This window comes from Crocuta crocuta, unplaced genomic scaffold, assembly GCF_008692635.1.
Source record: "Crocuta crocuta isolate KB4526 unplaced genomic scaffold, BGI_CrCroc_1.0 scaffold55, whole genome shotgun sequence".
NCBI lineage: Eukaryota > Metazoa > Chordata > Mammalia > Carnivora > Hyaenidae > Crocuta > Crocuta crocuta.
The window spans coordinates 2,483,830-2,500,157 of NW_027530512.1; the positions used below are offsets into that span (position 1 = coordinate 2,483,830).

A 16,328-nucleotide genomic window follows, 5' to 3' on the forward strand; every position below is an offset into this window, starting at 1 on the left:
CCCATGCCTCCTCATAGCAACTCCCTCCAGGACCTTGCAGCCTACCTCAGCTGTTCAGGGGGTGCCCCGTGTCTGTAGCGCCTTGGGTAGAATCTGTCTAGGACTTGCTGGAGGTGATGCTGAACCTTAGCAAGGGGTGTGCCCCCAGGGCCTGGTGGGGTGGGCCTCTCTAGGTCTCCATATTCTACCTGTGTTGGAAGCACACAGAGGGAGCAGTCAAGAATCCAGAGGTGAATGGGCTGGGGCTGCTGGAGAGGTGAAATAAATCATTACTTCATTACTTTATTGGTGGGATGTGAAGGGATTCGAAAACACTTCTTGTGAACAGACCCTTTATCTCAAGTTTCACATACACTAGAGAAACCACCTTATGATCCTAGATGATTATCTACATCAGCCTTCCTTTGGCAGCTGAGGTTAAGTGCCTTGTCCAAAGACACAATTAGTGGCAAAGGAAAACTGGATATTCTGGCTTCTAATCCAATATGAGATCCAGGGGCACCTGGGTGGCTCAGTCAGTTAAGTGCCCGACTTCAGCTCAGGTCATGATCTCACAGTTCATGAGTTTGAGCCCCACATCGGGCTCTGTGCTGACAGCTCAGAGCCTGGAGCCTGCTTCAGATTCTGTGTCTCCCTCTCTGCTCCTCCCCCAGGCACACTCTGTCTCTGTCTCTCAAAAATAAATAAATGTTATATATGTGTCACATATATGTGACATCCAGAACTGAAGATGGCTATAGCTTTTAGAGTATTGCAGTGGTCCAAGTGTGACCTTTGAATCAGACACCCCACTCAAATCTCAGCTCTACCATCTGCGAGCTTTGTAACCCTGAGCAAGTTGCTTAAACTCTCTGGGCTTCAATTTCTTCATCAATTAAGTGAGAATAAGAACTAACAGGGATAATACATATAAATTGTTCAGCAGAGGACCCTCTACAGAGTATTGGATAAATGTTTATTATTATAAAGATCAACTACTATTATTTCCCCTTCCTCTTCACCATGTAGATTCAGACCCTTTCTCATGGGAACCATGAGGGCATCCCAGATACCTCTGGCAAGACCGCCTCCTCAAGGTAATAAAGAGAAGACTAGAAGTCTGAATGAGTATTCCCCTTCCTGATTCTACTTACAATGTTTTACAGAAGCCCAGAGAGTTTAAGCAACTTGCTCAGGGTTACAAGTCCGGCAGATGGTAGAGCTGAGATTTGAGTGGGGTGTCTGATTCAAAGGTCACACTTGGACCACTGCAATACCCTAAAAGCTATAGCCATCTTCAGTTCTGGATGTCAGTTTACAAATTTTACCACATCCATTATGTGGTACATCATTTCAGTAGCATACTGAAGGAAATACAAGGAGGCATTTGTTTTCTGTACATAGACAAGATAACTAAAGCATAGATCACTGCAGTGACCTGGCCAAGACCTCACAGTGGGAAGGTGGCTAGCACTCAAAGGCAAATCTTTGGATTCCATGTCCAGAGTTCTGCATGTAACCTGTATCTGCAGTGAAGGGCTCTGCTGAGTAAGGAGTCAGCTTCCCTCCACAGCCAGGGATGCGAGGGCACCCTCCCCTCGGGCACCACAGGGTCTGCTGTCTCCTGTTTTAGGCTGTGTGGTATGTTCCACCTGTGAGTCCAAAGATGGTGTCCCCATCCTGCCGATTCCTGAAGGGCCTTACCTGGGCCATCAGGGCAGCCATCTCAAGAGCCAGCTCCTTGTTGACAGGAAACCTCCCTGCCACTATCTCCCCGCTGGTCTGGGAGGCAAGCAACAGCCGCTCCCGCTCCGTCTCTCCTTTGACTTGACTCCGAAAGTACAGCCTACAGGGAAGACAGAGGAAGCCAAGACTCCGTTGGGATCCTGAATGGATGAGGTCGTCTTGGCATCTGTTTATCATGATTTCCAAAGAAAGAAACTACTCTCTTTATGCCATCTGTGAGCCTGTTTTCTATTGCCTCCAGAAAAAACTTAACAAAGCATGACACAGGGCAGATACAGGGCCATCAGATCTCCTAGCAACGTGGCACATGGTACACCTGAATATACCGCCACCCTCCTGGATCAGGGGAGGGGAATCTGCTCCCTGGAGACAAGGCTTATTTAGGGAACGGGATGCGTTAAAGATTCCAAGAGACTAGTGGAAATTATTTGCCTGGAAACACACCTGGGATGGAATTTTCTTATTCAGATGCGTTAAAAAAGTCATGATATCTATTTCTATATTTTTTGGAACTGTTATAGGAGCTATTTATTCTTTAGCCTTAAATATCTAGTGCTTATACAAAGTTTCACTCTCTTAATGAAACACATGCAGCCATCGCACAAGGTTGGTCTGTTTTCTTGGCAGGAGTATGCGTGTGTGTGTGTGTGTGTGTGTGTGCGCGCGTGCAGATGTGTGGGAGTATACACACATGCGGTACAGGGATAGAGAGCCTGAGCTGTCCAGGGTCACCGAGAGCGTCAGCAGAGCCCCCAACTCATGTCCACTACATAGTGTTCTATTTGTGGATCCACCGCCTGTCCAGCACAGGTCATCCAGTTGGGGGAGTGACAAGTGGCACCCCAGTGGCAGCCCTCAGGCTTGGCCCCACCCTCAGGCGGTGCTCAGGACCTGTTCTTGTACATCAGCTTCACCACACGTGTGCCACCCTCAGCCTTTCCAGAGTGCAGCTCCTTCAGGGCCTGTTCCCACTTGGAGATGGCATCGCAGATCTTAAAGAGGCAAGAGAGGAAAGTCATTAAAGCCCCTGATGAAGAGAACAAGGCCCAATTGGGGGCAGCCTCCATTAGGAGGCTGATTTGCAGGCCTCACGTGCCTGGGACCAGAGGGTCTACAACCACCTCACAGACAGAGGTAGAGCCCCGGGCGTGGCGTGAGCAGCAAAGCACGGAAGGCTGCCCCTACTGGCCTTAGCACCTGAGGTGACCTTCCCAGAAGCCAGGCAGGCCTCAGTCAAAAACCATGGGCTCATATTACCAGTTCCATTTCCATTCCACCAACTGCTATTCTCTTCAACAAGTATACCCAGAGGCCTACTGTGTAACAAAGCCAAACAGACCTCCCGACATTTATAAAAAATATGTGGCAAGCTTTTCCAGGCAATGGTAAATAAGAGATTATAAAAGCCTTTGCCCTACTGCCATAAAAAGAGCAGACCCAGAACCAAATCACTCATACTCATCAGTGCTACAATATGTCCCCACAAACCCTTCACATCCCCCACGGTGCTAACGCCAGACAAGACAGGTCTGAAATCCCATTCAAGGGTCCTTTACTTATAGAGGTTCCATATAGACCTACCTGCTTAAAATGTGCTTAAACCTGTAAGCACGGCACAGGCCCTGGCAGATGGGAAGAGTGAGGGGCCAGTGAACACCACCACATGCAGTGGATCTAGACATACAGCTGCCCACCTCCGCGTGGGGATATGTGACTGGCAGCAGCCCTGGTTGGAGCTGTTGCTGACACATGCTTCCCTATCCTTTTTACACCAAGCTGAGAAGCAGCTTTTCCCTTGGACACCGCACAGCCCTTCAAGGGCAGGAGGGGTATGGAGACAAGGGCACACACAACTTTTTTCTGCCTGTACAGGTATGTTTTAGGATGCCACAGAAATGCTGGCCTGAGGGAGCACCTTGGACTCCAAACCCAACAGACTAGGGGACAGTAAGGCATCAGCCAGGGGACTTTTTCCCCACCATCAAAACCCTGAAGCCTGGAGGTCTTCCAGGAGAGGCTCAGTTGGCTTATGTGGAGGCCATCACCTTGATGCTCCCCTGCAGGCAGTGTTCCAGGTCCCTGCCAGAAGGGTCATCTGTGAAGAGGGCAAAGCCAGAGTGGGATGACTTCCTCATGCCCGTCTCTTGGTTCAGACGCTGGAGGAACTCATCAACTGTGGAGGAGCCGTCAAAACCGACCACCTGCGTGGGAGAGGTGTTAGTCCCAGAGGAAACTTCCCAAGAGGAACTCATTACGGCTAGTGGACGCGTGTCAGTCTGGGAGGTGGAAAGGCTTGGCTGAAAGGAGCAAGGGCAAATGCAAAAGCCAAAGGAAGCTGGTCTCCATAGTCACAGGCAGAGGTTGAGTGCTTCAGGGACGAGTGGCCTGCTGTAAGCTGGAGGCAGACTGCAGCTCTTTTGGAGGCCTTCTGTCCTGCCCCTTTCTTGGTCAAGGTCTCGGCTTCCCCATTCATGCAGTGGCTTCTAAAGATCTACTTCCCAGGTGCCAAAGAGCCAAGCACTTTTGGAGTTCAAGCTCCTTTATCCCTCCACCTCCACACCCCAGGCTCGTCCTGCTGGTTTGCCTATTAAGAGTCTGCCAAGCCATGGGGCGCCTGGGTGGCTTAGTCGGTTAAGCGTCCGACTTTCGCTTAGGTCATGATCTCGCGGTTCGTGGGTTCGGGCCCCGCGTCGGGCTCTGTGCTGACTGCCAGCTCAGAGCCTGGTGCCTGTTTCAGTCTGTGACTCCCTCTCTCTCTGACCCTCCCCTGCTCACGCTGTCTCTCCCTCTCTCTCCTAGAAATAAATAAAACAAAACAAAACAAAACAAAAAGAGTCTGCCAAGCCTAAGGAGGTTTAGCACCCACATGGCCCAAAAATGCTCTCTGGGCCAGTGACACGAGACAACTCGGGAGAGGGAGCCCACGTGGTCTCCCTACCTGGTAAGTCCCGTTGGCGAAGTGCACGGGGATGCTGAAGGGCAAGGAGTGGTGGAAGGGGTTGCGCAGCAGGATGGACACCACTTCCATGCGTGATGGCCTGGCCTCCCGCTCCCCCACCTGCAGGGTCCGCTCTACTGCCCGCTGGCAGTAGGTGGCATACTGGCCAGTTTCATTTCTGAAAAGACAGGAGAAGAAAGAAGAGAATCCCAGGGAATCCACTCACTCACCCCTGCCATCTTGACACCTTGGTCGCCTACCCTGACCTAGCCAAGATCAAATCTGCAGCTGGGCAGGCTGTGAAAAAAGCCCCGACAGTCTGGTCCGGGGTCCTAATTTGTCATTCAGGGCCTATATGCCACAGGTTGCTGGCCGAGAGATTTCCTCCAGAAGCCAGAAAAACATGGCAATAGACCATGAAAATGTGGGGATGACTTGGGGACACTAGAGCTTCATGTGAGCACATCCACAAAACACACCTACACGGACTGGTGTGCAGAGTGGCCCAGGCCTCCACATGCCCATCTGTGTACATGGCACTGAGGTCGCATGTCTCCATGACCACTGTGCAAATCACAGGGGCAGGGTGACCTGATCCATCTTGGTCCCCTGTCCCTCTTCACTATGCCAGTCAACAGTGCTAGAGTGGCACAGGAAAGCACGCTCACTCACGTGGGATCTGCGTGGCGCTGGAACTGCTGTTTGATGTACCAGAGGAAGTGGTGCTGAGGCAGGAAAAGTGGGGCACACAGAGCCAGGAGCTGCCAGCACTGCCAGGGAACAAGCGGCACAGGGTGAGTGCTGGCTCTGCAGCAACGCCCGCCCTCACAGTCCTGAGCTACCAAGGCTTCAGCGCTCTCCAAACCAGGGCCCCCAACCTACTGTGGACAGCAGGATGGCCCCTCCTGGTCAGGCTTCATCCAGGACAGCAGTTACACAATCTGACTATGCACAGACATCCAGAAGGCACGCAGAGAGAGCAGCTGTACTAAGGCAGCTTTGAGCATGGAGGCTGCCCACTGGCCACCAGGCTTAGTGGGTACCTGCCTCATCCTCTCTTCCCCCCTTCTTGGCTCCTGGGCGGCCCCTGCCCATGGCCCATCAGCTGTTTTGCCCCAGGATGCCCCACCTGCATAAGGGAGTACTTCTGAGGTGGGCGGCAGCTGGTCTGCTTCATGAGCTGGCAATAGATCTCGCTCTGCAGTTCAGGGTGGACCAGGCACACCTGCAGCGCCGTCTGGGCCAGGGATACGTGGTAGTCCACGGAGGCCGCTTCCACAGGCACATTGATGAACAGCTGGCAGGACTGGCACAGAAATGGCAGTGGGCACGGGCAGACCAACAGCCCCTTGACTAGCATCCTTGGTGACAGTGGGCAGATTGGGCCGTCCCCCCAGGGCTCCAGAGAGGCGGCTCCAGTTCACTGCAGGAAGTCCTTTCTAAGAGGGAGCACTGTCACTGCTTGAGAGCATGTCTGCCTGCTGAGCAGACTACTCTGGGATAGAATCCTTCTTTAAATATGTTCATTACAAAAGCAAGACTTTTTTTTTTTTTTTTTTTTTTTTTTAGAGAACATTCAGACGGATACAAAGAACACTGTAAAATAGGTCAGAATCTTTGAGGTCCAGAAGCGACATACACCTGGCATTTCCTGCTGTTCAGAAGGGGAGCTCCTCAAGGAGGAGTTTCACCTGCACCTCCCAAGGAAGCCAGGCATGCCTCCCTACCATAACTGACTGAGGAGGGGGGCCCTGTGGGACTCTTCCCCTTCCATTCAGATCCTTCTGTGGGCTCCCCCTAAGTGCATGGGTCTCTTCTACCTGAGCACCACCAAGGTGGGCAAACTGCTCCGGGGAGAGCCCGGGCACATGGAGAGGGCACCACCTGTTGGTGGCCTGGGTTCCACTCCCGCTTTACCTTGAAGAGCTTGAGAGCCTCGGTCTGCAGGGCCTCGGAGGGCAGGGTGGTGAGGGATGTGTACAGCCCGTCTTTGCTGTAACACAGCATGGGGTGCCTCCAGAGAGGGGAATCTGCCCAAAGCACAGCATCAGGGGTGAGGGAACTTGCCTCCCACCTCCACTCACACTTTGATTTGTGAGGAGAGCAAGGGTTAACTGGGTCAGAGTGCACTGGGTTTATATCTGCAGAGTGTGGGGGATGCAGTTGTGCACTGCATCTAGCACGCTCACAAGCATGGCTTACAGGAAGGTGGCCTTGCTCATGGGGCTGCAGTGGGGGTGAGCATGTGAGGCTGGGGGTATCCATGTGCAAGTATGTGTGTGCGGGAGAGGCCCTTCCCTGCAGTGTCAGGTATGGACAGACTGCATATCGGCATGGAACACACAAGGAGCAGTGAAGGGATGTGCGGTGTGTGCCATTAGTTCCTCAGGGTCCTGAGAATCAGTAGCAAAATAAAGACCCTGTGACACCCTAGGCTTAGGTTAGTCTAATCCCAGTTTAGGCTTCATTCATTGATTAACAAACTCTATTAACTAGCTTCCTTCTCTCCTCAACTCTCTGCCCAGCCAGCAAAGCTGCAGTGAACACTGTAAAACACTGACCCACTACAAAGTGTGCTTCCCAAATAAACTCCCCCAAATACAGAGTGGTCACCTCAGAATCTCACCAGAAACAGGGGCTCTGGAGCTTGGATGGGAATGCCCTTCTGTGGCTTAGATGGTTTTACAACAGCTTCAGGGCACAGAAATGCTTTCTTTGGATTTCTGACCAACCATCACCCAGCCACCACCCTCCAACCCAAGCAGTGATGGCCACCCTTGCCTTACCTGGGTCTCCCTCCCCATCCATCAGTTTTCCAATGAGCTGCTCATAGGCAGTGCCAACCTGGGCACTGCTGCCGCCTGCAGCCACTGTGAGGTGGTAAAGCCACGTGTCCTGGAAGGGGATGGAAAGCCATCTGATGAGGCTGGAGTGGGAAGATTGGAGGCAAGAGCTCCAGAGAAGCTTCCTTGAAAGGGTCAAGCTCAGGGTGAAGTTAGGCTAGTTTGGCTGGCACAAGTCAAAGCCAACAGTCTCAAAGAGGAAAGACTTGTAATCAGGTGAACATGAACCCAAGTTTTTATGCCTGAGGTGCTATCTCATGACCCCAGTGGAGATGGGGGTCACTGAGAGTGCTTGTCACTGAGAGTGACTTCAGTATAAGGAATAGTATAAGGAATAATCAGGGAATTAGTACTAGTTGCCAAAATGTCCAGAAGGAAAGACACTTGAATTTGGGGAGGTTGAGAAAGGAAAAGGAGAAGATGAGAAACACAGGACCACTCTTGGCCATGGAGGCCCAGCCCCCTCCCTTACCTTTTCATGCTTGGTGCCAATGAGGAGGTAGGTGGGGCTGTGCTCTGGGGGGTGAATCACCAGGGTGCAGTGAGAGGAAAGCAACCTCCTGGTTCCTCCAGCCTCATAGTCCTCGTCTGAGTCACAGGATCGATCTACTTCCTCTATGCGCGCATCCCGCACAGGCAGATGGCCTAGGGGTCGCTGTGGACATGAGCCTTCCATGAATGGGAGAGCCAGCAGGGAACAGGGCAGTGTCTTCTCTCTGAACCCTCGGTCCCTGTTTGGCTGGGCATCATGGATGTGGCCTGGTCACCAGACCAGAGGGTTAACTACTGCTCCCTAGCTGAGGCTTGCCTGGAGAAGCACAGTTAGACCACACAGGTGGAAATCTGTGAGCCATTCAGTCTAGAGGGATCTAGCCAGCTAGCTTTGTACTTGTGGTGGGATTAGATGCAGTGGAGGGAAAAACTGGGGCCTTCCATCAGGACGTGGAGCCACAGGAATGTGGTCTGGGGAAAGAAGAGAGTAGGTGCTGTCTGGAAGCCAGGGAGTACCTTGTCCTCATGGCTCCGATAGTAGTAGAAGGTTCTCCCAACAAGAGCACACCAGACCAGCTTGGAATGGCCATGTTTTACCTGGAAGACAGAAATTAAGACAGCATTATTAGAACCAGGTAATCCCAGAAGTAAATTCAGGACTGGCAAAGAGAAGTCACAGGGAGGCAGATCTCAAAACCCCTGGTCCTTAGTGGAGATGCCACCCAGACCCCCTACTAACAGAAGCAGCCCTTCCACAGCACGAGTCTGTGGCACATACCCTGTAACACCCCACTCACCCTTGCACCACATGCCACTAAAAGATTAACCAGGTCAATCAGATGTCCCATCTCAGGAATATGGACACAGGAAGAACTTGCTAGTCAGCTCTAAGGATGCCAAGAGGGAAGGCAAGGCCATCCAGGGCAGGCTAACACCTTTCAGAAAATGTAAATCACTAGGGAACAGCAAGTGAGCAACAGACAGAGGACACAGAATGAATGGGGAAGCAGAGGCAGAGAGAGAGCCAAGACTACTGAGCTTGCTCAAACAAGTGGCTTTACTTCCTGATGGCATTCTAGTTAATGTGCTTCCTTGTTAACTTCCATTTTCTTGGGGTTAACAAGTGCTCTGAAGAGCCCGACCTCAAACACCTTTAGGGCAGGCCTGGGATAGTCTGTCTTTGAAGGGCCACACCTACCTTGCCTACATCAGAGCCTCCCACTATTCATACTGAGGCATGGTAGACACGGGTGGGGGTGAGGAGCAACTCCTAATAAGCTTTAAATAGGTTCAAGACCTTCCTTTCCCTCCTGTCTTGATAATAGCTGTGCTAACAACCCTGGTCTCTGTTTTCATTCACAGACACTTTGTGAGGCCAACCGGCTAATCCCTGTTTAGAAATAAACAAATTCCTGCAGACAGGAGCTGTAAGGAGGGCAGGACCCAAGCTCCTGGCTCCCCTGGCTCTCAGGGCCCACGTTCCACCCCACCAGTCCCTCCCATACCTTAGTCAGCCAGCCCTTCACCGTGGGCTTGATGCCACCCTGCGGCAGGGCCGGAGGCCCAATGGCTTGGACCTTGAGCAGGCTCTGCAGCACTCGGATCCACTCCTCCAGCAGGCTGGGTGAGTCAGCCGTCAGGTAATAGGTTTTCTTCTCAGAGATGAGCTGCGGAGGACAGATTGGGGGCCATCGGCAGGGAGACAGGAGGATGGAATGCCAGGGACCCGGCTCTGAGGTGGCACGAATCCCTGAAACCACTGGGCCTTCCTACTTCCCACCTCGAGACTCCCTCCCTTCTTTTTCTTACTGTTTTCTCCCGATCTCTCTTACCTGTACTGTCTCTTCTTCCTTCCCAGTACTCTCAAATTAGGATCACAAGCACATGATGCTTTCCTCACATGCTCATTTTGCCTCATCTTTGTCTCCATCATAGTCATAGCCAAACGTAGCACCTCCTGTGTCTAAAATCCTAGCCGCTAGCAACACCCACCTGGAATGTCTGTGCACCCTCCCCTCGAACAATTTGGCAACGGGAATTCAGTTCCACTTGACCCTGAGGTTTCCGGATGACATCACTCTGTAAAGACAGGAATGGGGAGGAAAATGGTACAAGTCTTCTCAGAGCACATCATTCTCCCTCAGATCTTACTCCAGGTCCCAGGCAAAGGGGAAAGTGATTCCTAAGCTTTCCTGGGCTATGGTATGATGGGTAACTTGTTCTAGCTAGAACAATCCCAGGATGGGATCCTGGTTCTAGCTAAATGGAGCAATGATTAAAGGCATGGATCCTGACCCAACCCTCAAAAAGCATAGATTGAGCCTTTAAAACTGGGTCAGAAGCCACTAGGTTATTACTGAGCTACAGAGCCTTTAAATTCTTTCTATTACATCCATTATACCAAGTGTGGCAAATAAGTGGCAAACACATCCCCATTACCCTTTCCAGTGTGCCTGCACACCCTACTAATCAATCACTGCATGCCTACTCATTGAATGACACAGGCCCAGAATCCTCAACATGGTGTTCAGTCAGTCACTGACAATCAGCTGGAGCTGCACAAGAGACTTGGTCCTTCTGCCTTCCTGCCTTTGACTGCTCCATGCCTGATCTCACTCCAGGAACCAGTGACCAGCCTCATGGCCCCATGTAAGGCTCAAAGCCTCGGGTGCCCAGCCAGGTCGCCTCTCCCCATCTGCCAGACCTAGCCCTCCGGCCGTGGGCCACACCGCCCCTTTTCCAGCTCATCACACAGTTCTGAATTTGGGGTGGGGTCCTTTTGAGTACTGTTCTGGGGGAGGAGGGTCTCACCGGGGACTTGTAGTACATAATCTGTCCCTGCCTCAGGACAAACCAGCGCCTCTTCCATGTCTTCACCCGGCTCCCCATTTTTAGCAGGTAGCCTGACTTCTCCAGTGACTCCTGCAGGGGTGGGAGGGTATAGGGGGACAAGGGGGAGACAGAAAAAGGGAATCACTTGGGGTTTGTAAATGTCACACAGGCCAAAATGGCCCAGTTGAGAGTCACTGCTTTGTCATCAATTAAAAACAAACTATTGAGTACCTACTCTATGTATTTTCAGGGCACCATGCCCTGCTAAGGGTTCAGACAGAACCAGCCTAAAGCAAAGGTAGTCCCGCTATGGAAGGGTCCTGTTGGCTGGGGAAGACAACACCTGACTGCAGACCAGGGGCTGCATGAGGGACAGGCTGGCCAGGAAGGGCTTTGGGAAGAGCCAGATCTGGACTGGCCTTGGAAGGAAAAGTCAGCTTTCCTTCAAAGACCAGCCAAGAGGAGGAAAAGGCCATTGTAGGCAGCAGGGAGGGAGAGTGAGGTTTGGGGAACAAGGGGCACACCAGCCAGGCTGGGGCGGAGGGGAGACGAAGACACAGTGGCACGGTGGTGTGGGACAAGGGCTGGGGAATGAGTGATGTGAGTCTGCAGCATGCCTCTGAGCCTCAAGCTTCTTATCCATAAAATGGGGTTAAGCGTCCTGAGGATGGTGAGGACACATGAGACTGGGCGTGAAGAGCACTGAGCACGGTGCCTGGCACTCTGCAGGAACTCAGTAAATGTCAGCTCTCAGCATTCCAGGGCCAGCGTGAGGCTAAAACGAGGTAACATGGTGAGCCACAGTGGGCTTTCCCACTGGCCATCCCTGGCTTGATAAGGAGCTCACTAGACTCCCTCTCCTTCCTCACAGGGTCTGCGTGTACTCGACTTCCTAGCTGCACACCCCCAGCCCACTCCTCACATCTGTTGTGGCCCCCTGCCCTGGCCCTCACCATTCCCCTGGGAGCCCTCATCTCATAGGGGTCTGCTCCCACCCTGCCCTGACTCTGCCTGGGGGGTGCAGGGCCACGCTCCCAGCTCACCCCGCCCAGGCCCAGCCCCTCAGTGGAGAAGGTCGAGGTGCGCTGTAGTTTGTGCTCAGGCTCTGAGTAGTCACTGTCCAGCGAGCAGGCATCTGGGGGGATGGCGTAGTCGCCCTCGGAGCTCAGCGAGGACATGGAGACGCCTGCTGAGGGAGGAGTTATCAAGGCCTAGATCCCAAACCTCCCCTAGCTTCCGCAGCCCGGGAGCTGCAGAGCCTTCCTCACTGACCCAGGACCTTTGAGTCTGGAGTTGAGGGTCATGGGCAGAGATCAGGCAGGGACCCCCGGACACACCCACCCATGGGAGGAGGTGAGGGGCTGCTTGCTTTCCTGCACCTTTCTGTTCCCTCTTCTGTACCTCTCTTGATGGCCCGGGGGCTGCCCAGTCCACTGGTCTTCCTGGACTCAGAGCAGGACACCGAAGTTCGGAAACTCGCCTGAGAGCTGCAGTCATCGTCGGACCCAGAGGACTCGTCCACAAAGGGCATGGTGCTGATCTGCATGGCTCTCTGCAAGACAGGCCCTCCCGCACTGCACCTCCCCTTGCAAAACAAGCCCCTTCCCATGGGCACTTGTACTCCAGCTCCATGTGCCCAGGGTGTGGCCAGCACAGCCCCGACCTTACTCTCATGTCCTCACCTCCGTGCTCCCCCTGGGCCTCCCGCCCCCACACATCATCCTCTGTGGTCCCGGAAGGAGCCACCCCATTTAGGCTGAACACCTGGCGGCTGTGTCCCTTGCTCCCACCACTAGGGGTCCAGAATGCCACACCACGGGTCAAGTGTGAGGAGCTTTATAAATACATGTGGGGATAAGGAAACAAGAAGCCATCTCAGGGGGCAAACATTTAAAAAGACCATCTCAATGTTGGTGAAAGTGCGGGGGGGAAAGATACTCCGTAGCACGACAGAACCTTTCAGAAGGCAATTTGGTACAACCTGCCAAAATTGAAAACATGCATATCATTTACCCATAAATTTCACCTCTAAAACTCCATTCCTATGGAAATAGTATACATTATGTGTAAGTGCACGGAGATATATATCTGCACAATGATGTTCATCACAGCACTAATTTTAGAGAAAAACAAGAGAAGACCTAAATTGTCAATCAGTGGAGGACAGATTAAGGTAGTTATGGGGCACCTACACCAGGGGTACTGTCCAGCCCTAAAAGAGGAGGCGGAGCTGTGCGTGGAGGCACGGCAGGAAGATAGCATGAACAAGCAAAGAGTAGGACATGTGTAATATGATCCCCTCTGTGTGCAAGTGTGCATGTGTGTGACAGAGACATAGATGATATTTGTAAATGTGTCAGAAAGTCTCACAGAATAAACACCAAACCATTAAAGATAGCCGCCTCTGGGGTGAAGAATTAGGGAGAAGCAATGTGAAAGAAAATTTCACTTTTGGCTTTCTGACTTAAAAAAAATTTTTTTTTTAATGTTTACTTTTGAGAGACACAGAGCATGAGTTGGGGAGGACCAGGAAGAGGGAGACACACCAAATCCAAAGCAGGCTCCAGACTCTGAGCTGTCAGCACAGAGCATGATGTGGGGCTCAAATCCACGAACCGTGAGATCATGACCTGAGCCGAAGTCAGATGCTCAACCAACTGGGCCACCCAGGTGCCTCTGCTTTCTGATTCTTCTATAAAAAGTTTTACAAAGTCTTACTGTTTGGATCTCAAAAACCAGTAACAAAAGGAGAAAAAAATGTGTATGAAAACATTATGTTGCAGTTATACCTGACTTTTGTTTAAAAAAATACATAAATATGAAATTAATGTAATATTGTGTGCCAACTATACTCAAAAAAATATGTAGCGATGTTCTGAGTGTACACATAGGAATGTATGTTTGAACACGTATGAGATTCTGGAAGAGGCCCTCCCAGGACAGACATTTGAAAAGATGGGAAGGAGAGGTGGAGCAGGCATAAGCCTAACATTTAACCTTCCACTTTGCCCAAGATTATACAGATTCAAGTTTTTGTAAACATACAAGTTTTATAATTAAGATCTAATAAATACTAAAATTGAAACGACATACATATGGGGGCTGAGCTCCCTGCTCAGAGTCACGTGTGTGCAGAAACCTGACCCTAGAGCTGAATGAACGGGCCTCCCGAATGGAACACCCCCTCCTCGGACAGCAGCTTCTTACCCCTTTCAGGGCCGTGTAGACAGGCACAGTGACATTCTTGTAGACAAGGCCAGAGAAAGGCCCAGGGGACGCAAGGGCAGGAGGGCTTGAAGCTGGAGGGGGTAGGGAAGGAGGATGAGTTAGTAACTCACTCAGGAGACTGCAGTAGCAGAGACCTGGGCAGACTGAGAAGATTCACACAGAAAGTTCCTTGAAAGAGCACTCCAGGGGATAGGTAGGGTGGCAGTCCTCAGACTGAGGATTTCCTCAGTCCCACTCTTGTGAAGGTGAGTTACCAACCATGAGACTACAGAGCCGTCACATCACTGTGGGGATTCAGTGGCTGGCCAGTGACCCAGGAGCCAGAGGGTATGGACACGGTTCCTTCAGGGGGGCTCATCGAAATCAAGGCATGGGGTAGGGGAAGCGGAGGGGAGGGAGGGGGAGCTCTCCCTGCCCCCTCCCAGTCCTGGGCACCACAGAGGGGAAGCCAGTGCAGGTGGGAGGCTGGGCTGGAGACCCCGTCTCTAACGTCTCTTTTAGCTCTGTAATTGGTGTTCAAGGCCACGTCCCACTCAGCGTATAATGAGCAACTCCTACCCTGCACAGCTTCCTTTTCCTTCCCCTGGCTAGGTAGCCCTGGCTGTGATTTCACTGAACCTCACCTGTTGGAGGAGGGAGGGAACAGGGTGCCCGGGTGACATTGGACCTGGGTGTTGCTCAGAGTCCTCTCCCTGCATACCCACCCTGTCTACCATGTGGGGCTCACTTGGGACTCACCGCAACAGGTGGCAATAGTTCTGGGAGATGCGTCCGAGAGCCGCATGCCAGCCATAGCCACCGCGTAGATCCGGCTCTCCTGGAATGGGAGACCCCAGAGGGTCAGAGTCCAGCTCCGTGCCCAGCCCAGCCCCTCCAGGGCGTGGAGGTAAAACCATGGCTGTGGATGTGGGTCCACATCCAGGTTCAGTCAATTACAGGTGGGGTAATCCTGGGCAAGTTATACCTGAGCTTCCTTTCCCTCAGCTCTGAAGTGGAGGTAGTACTCACCTGTCAGGCTGTTACAAAAATTAAATAAAATCATTAATGTAAACATCTGACACCTGGAATAAAATCAGCGTCCAATAGATATTCAGTTCTTCTCCTGCCTCCACCCAAGGAAGTTCAAGAGGAGAAGGTCAGTGACCTGTTTCTCTGAATCTTACCCATTTTAGAGGCCTTGGATCTCTGGCTCTCACCCCTGGAAGCTGGGGAGTTGACAATGAGGAAGTCTGAGCCCCGTGGCAAGGGCATGCCCTTTTGTAAGCCAGTTGTTTGGAAGCTGGGACACAGTTTTTTCTGACATTAACAACGTTACATTCGTGGTTAGGCCCAACCTGCAAAGCCTGTCTAAGCTCACCTGGGACCCTGAACCTCGCTGTAGAAGACACATTGACGGGAACCCTCACCCTCAGCTCTTCCTTTACCCCTTGGTGTTCCTGGGTCTGAAACAGGCCCATAGCCATAGGGAGCTTTCCTAATGGTTTTGATCAAACAACCCAGAAGCTCTGCCTGTGCTTTTACAACTCTCTCTTCTCCACTTAAGGCAGAGAGAAATAAAGACCCTCTCAGGTGACACGGAAGTCACAAGGACCAGGGAAGGTGGGCCTGGCTGGCTCAAGGAGGCAGCGGGGCTGGGGCCTGGGGCTGGATGGGCCATGGGGTGCTACTGGGGTGTCCCCCCAGAGAGCAGCAGCAGCAGCTCTGGAGCACGTGGGGAAGAAAGGGCCAGGTGGGACCTCCCCTGAGCTGAGCAGAGGGAGGGGAAGGTAAGCGACCAGGGCAGTGAAGAAAGGGGTCCCAGGAAGAGACTATTCCTGCCAATCCTGGTCACGGAATTCCTCTAATTTCACAGAGAGAATGCAAGCAAAGCTTGAGTGTTTTACAAAAGTTATCTACCTAAATCACGAGGTTGTTTTGAGAACCAATAGAAAAAGGGCTCTACATGCTTGAATTGGTGAATCAGTATATCTGCCTTATTCCCCTGAGAAATGCCCCCCTCAATTTCCAGTTTCTAGTCTTGATTTCCTCTCAGATGGTCACTGCCCAGGGGGGTTCCCACCTGAGAAGAGACGGCAGGCACCTCTCTTGTGTTTCTTGGGGGCAAGTTACAATGAGAGTTGTGAACAAGAGACAGCTCCTCCGTAGGCTGATATGGCCGATTGCTGGGTCCCCAGGGCCCCACTGAGAGCAGGGAGGGCCTGTGGGAACACCTGATACCCCTTCATACCTTCACCCCTAGAGCTCCACTGATGCTCACATGGGGAAAATGT

At 52.1% G+C, this 16,328-nt stretch overlaps 1 protein-coding gene across 7 annotated transcripts in view; it reads right to left on the reverse strand.

Moving 5' to 3' along the window:
* Positions 1–16,328, reverse strand: part of PLEKHH1 (pleckstrin homology, MyTH4 and FERM domain containing H1) — a 45,700-nt gene that overhangs the window by 5,933 nt on the left and 23,439 nt on the right. For 6 of the 7 annotated variants that reach the window (XM_077767125.1, XM_077767121.1, XM_077767128.1 and 3 more), the window contains 18 exons: positions 14,797–14,875; positions 14,038–14,129; positions 12,232–12,382; positions 11,874–12,019; positions 10,810–10,920; positions 9,991–10,077; positions 9,504–9,665; positions 8,515–8,595; positions 7,979–8,161; positions 7,450–7,558; positions 6,581–6,693; positions 5,793–5,969; positions 5,336–5,433; positions 4,664–4,841; positions 3,771–3,926; positions 2,617–2,717; positions 1,684–1,825; positions 46–188 (listed from right to left, as the gene is read on the reverse strand). In XM_077767125.1, coding sequence (XP_077623251.1) covers positions 46–188; positions 1,684–1,825; positions 2,617–2,717; positions 3,771–3,926; positions 4,664–4,841; positions 5,336–5,433; positions 5,793–5,969; positions 6,581–6,693; positions 7,450–7,558; positions 7,979–8,161; positions 8,515–8,595; positions 9,504–9,665; positions 9,991–10,077; positions 10,810–10,920; positions 11,874–12,019; positions 12,232–12,382; positions 14,038–14,129; positions 14,797–14,875 — 2,309 coding nt within the window. The remainder of the gene's footprint in view (positions 1–45; positions 189–1,683; positions 1,826–2,616; positions 2,718–3,770; positions 3,927–4,663; positions 4,842–5,335; positions 5,434–5,792; positions 5,970–6,580; positions 6,694–7,449; positions 7,559–7,978; positions 8,162–8,514; positions 8,596–9,503; positions 9,666–9,990; positions 10,078–10,809; positions 10,921–11,873; positions 12,020–12,231; positions 12,383–14,037; positions 14,130–14,796; positions 14,876–16,328) is intronic. The other variant, XM_077767122.1, reaches the window with a different exon arrangement.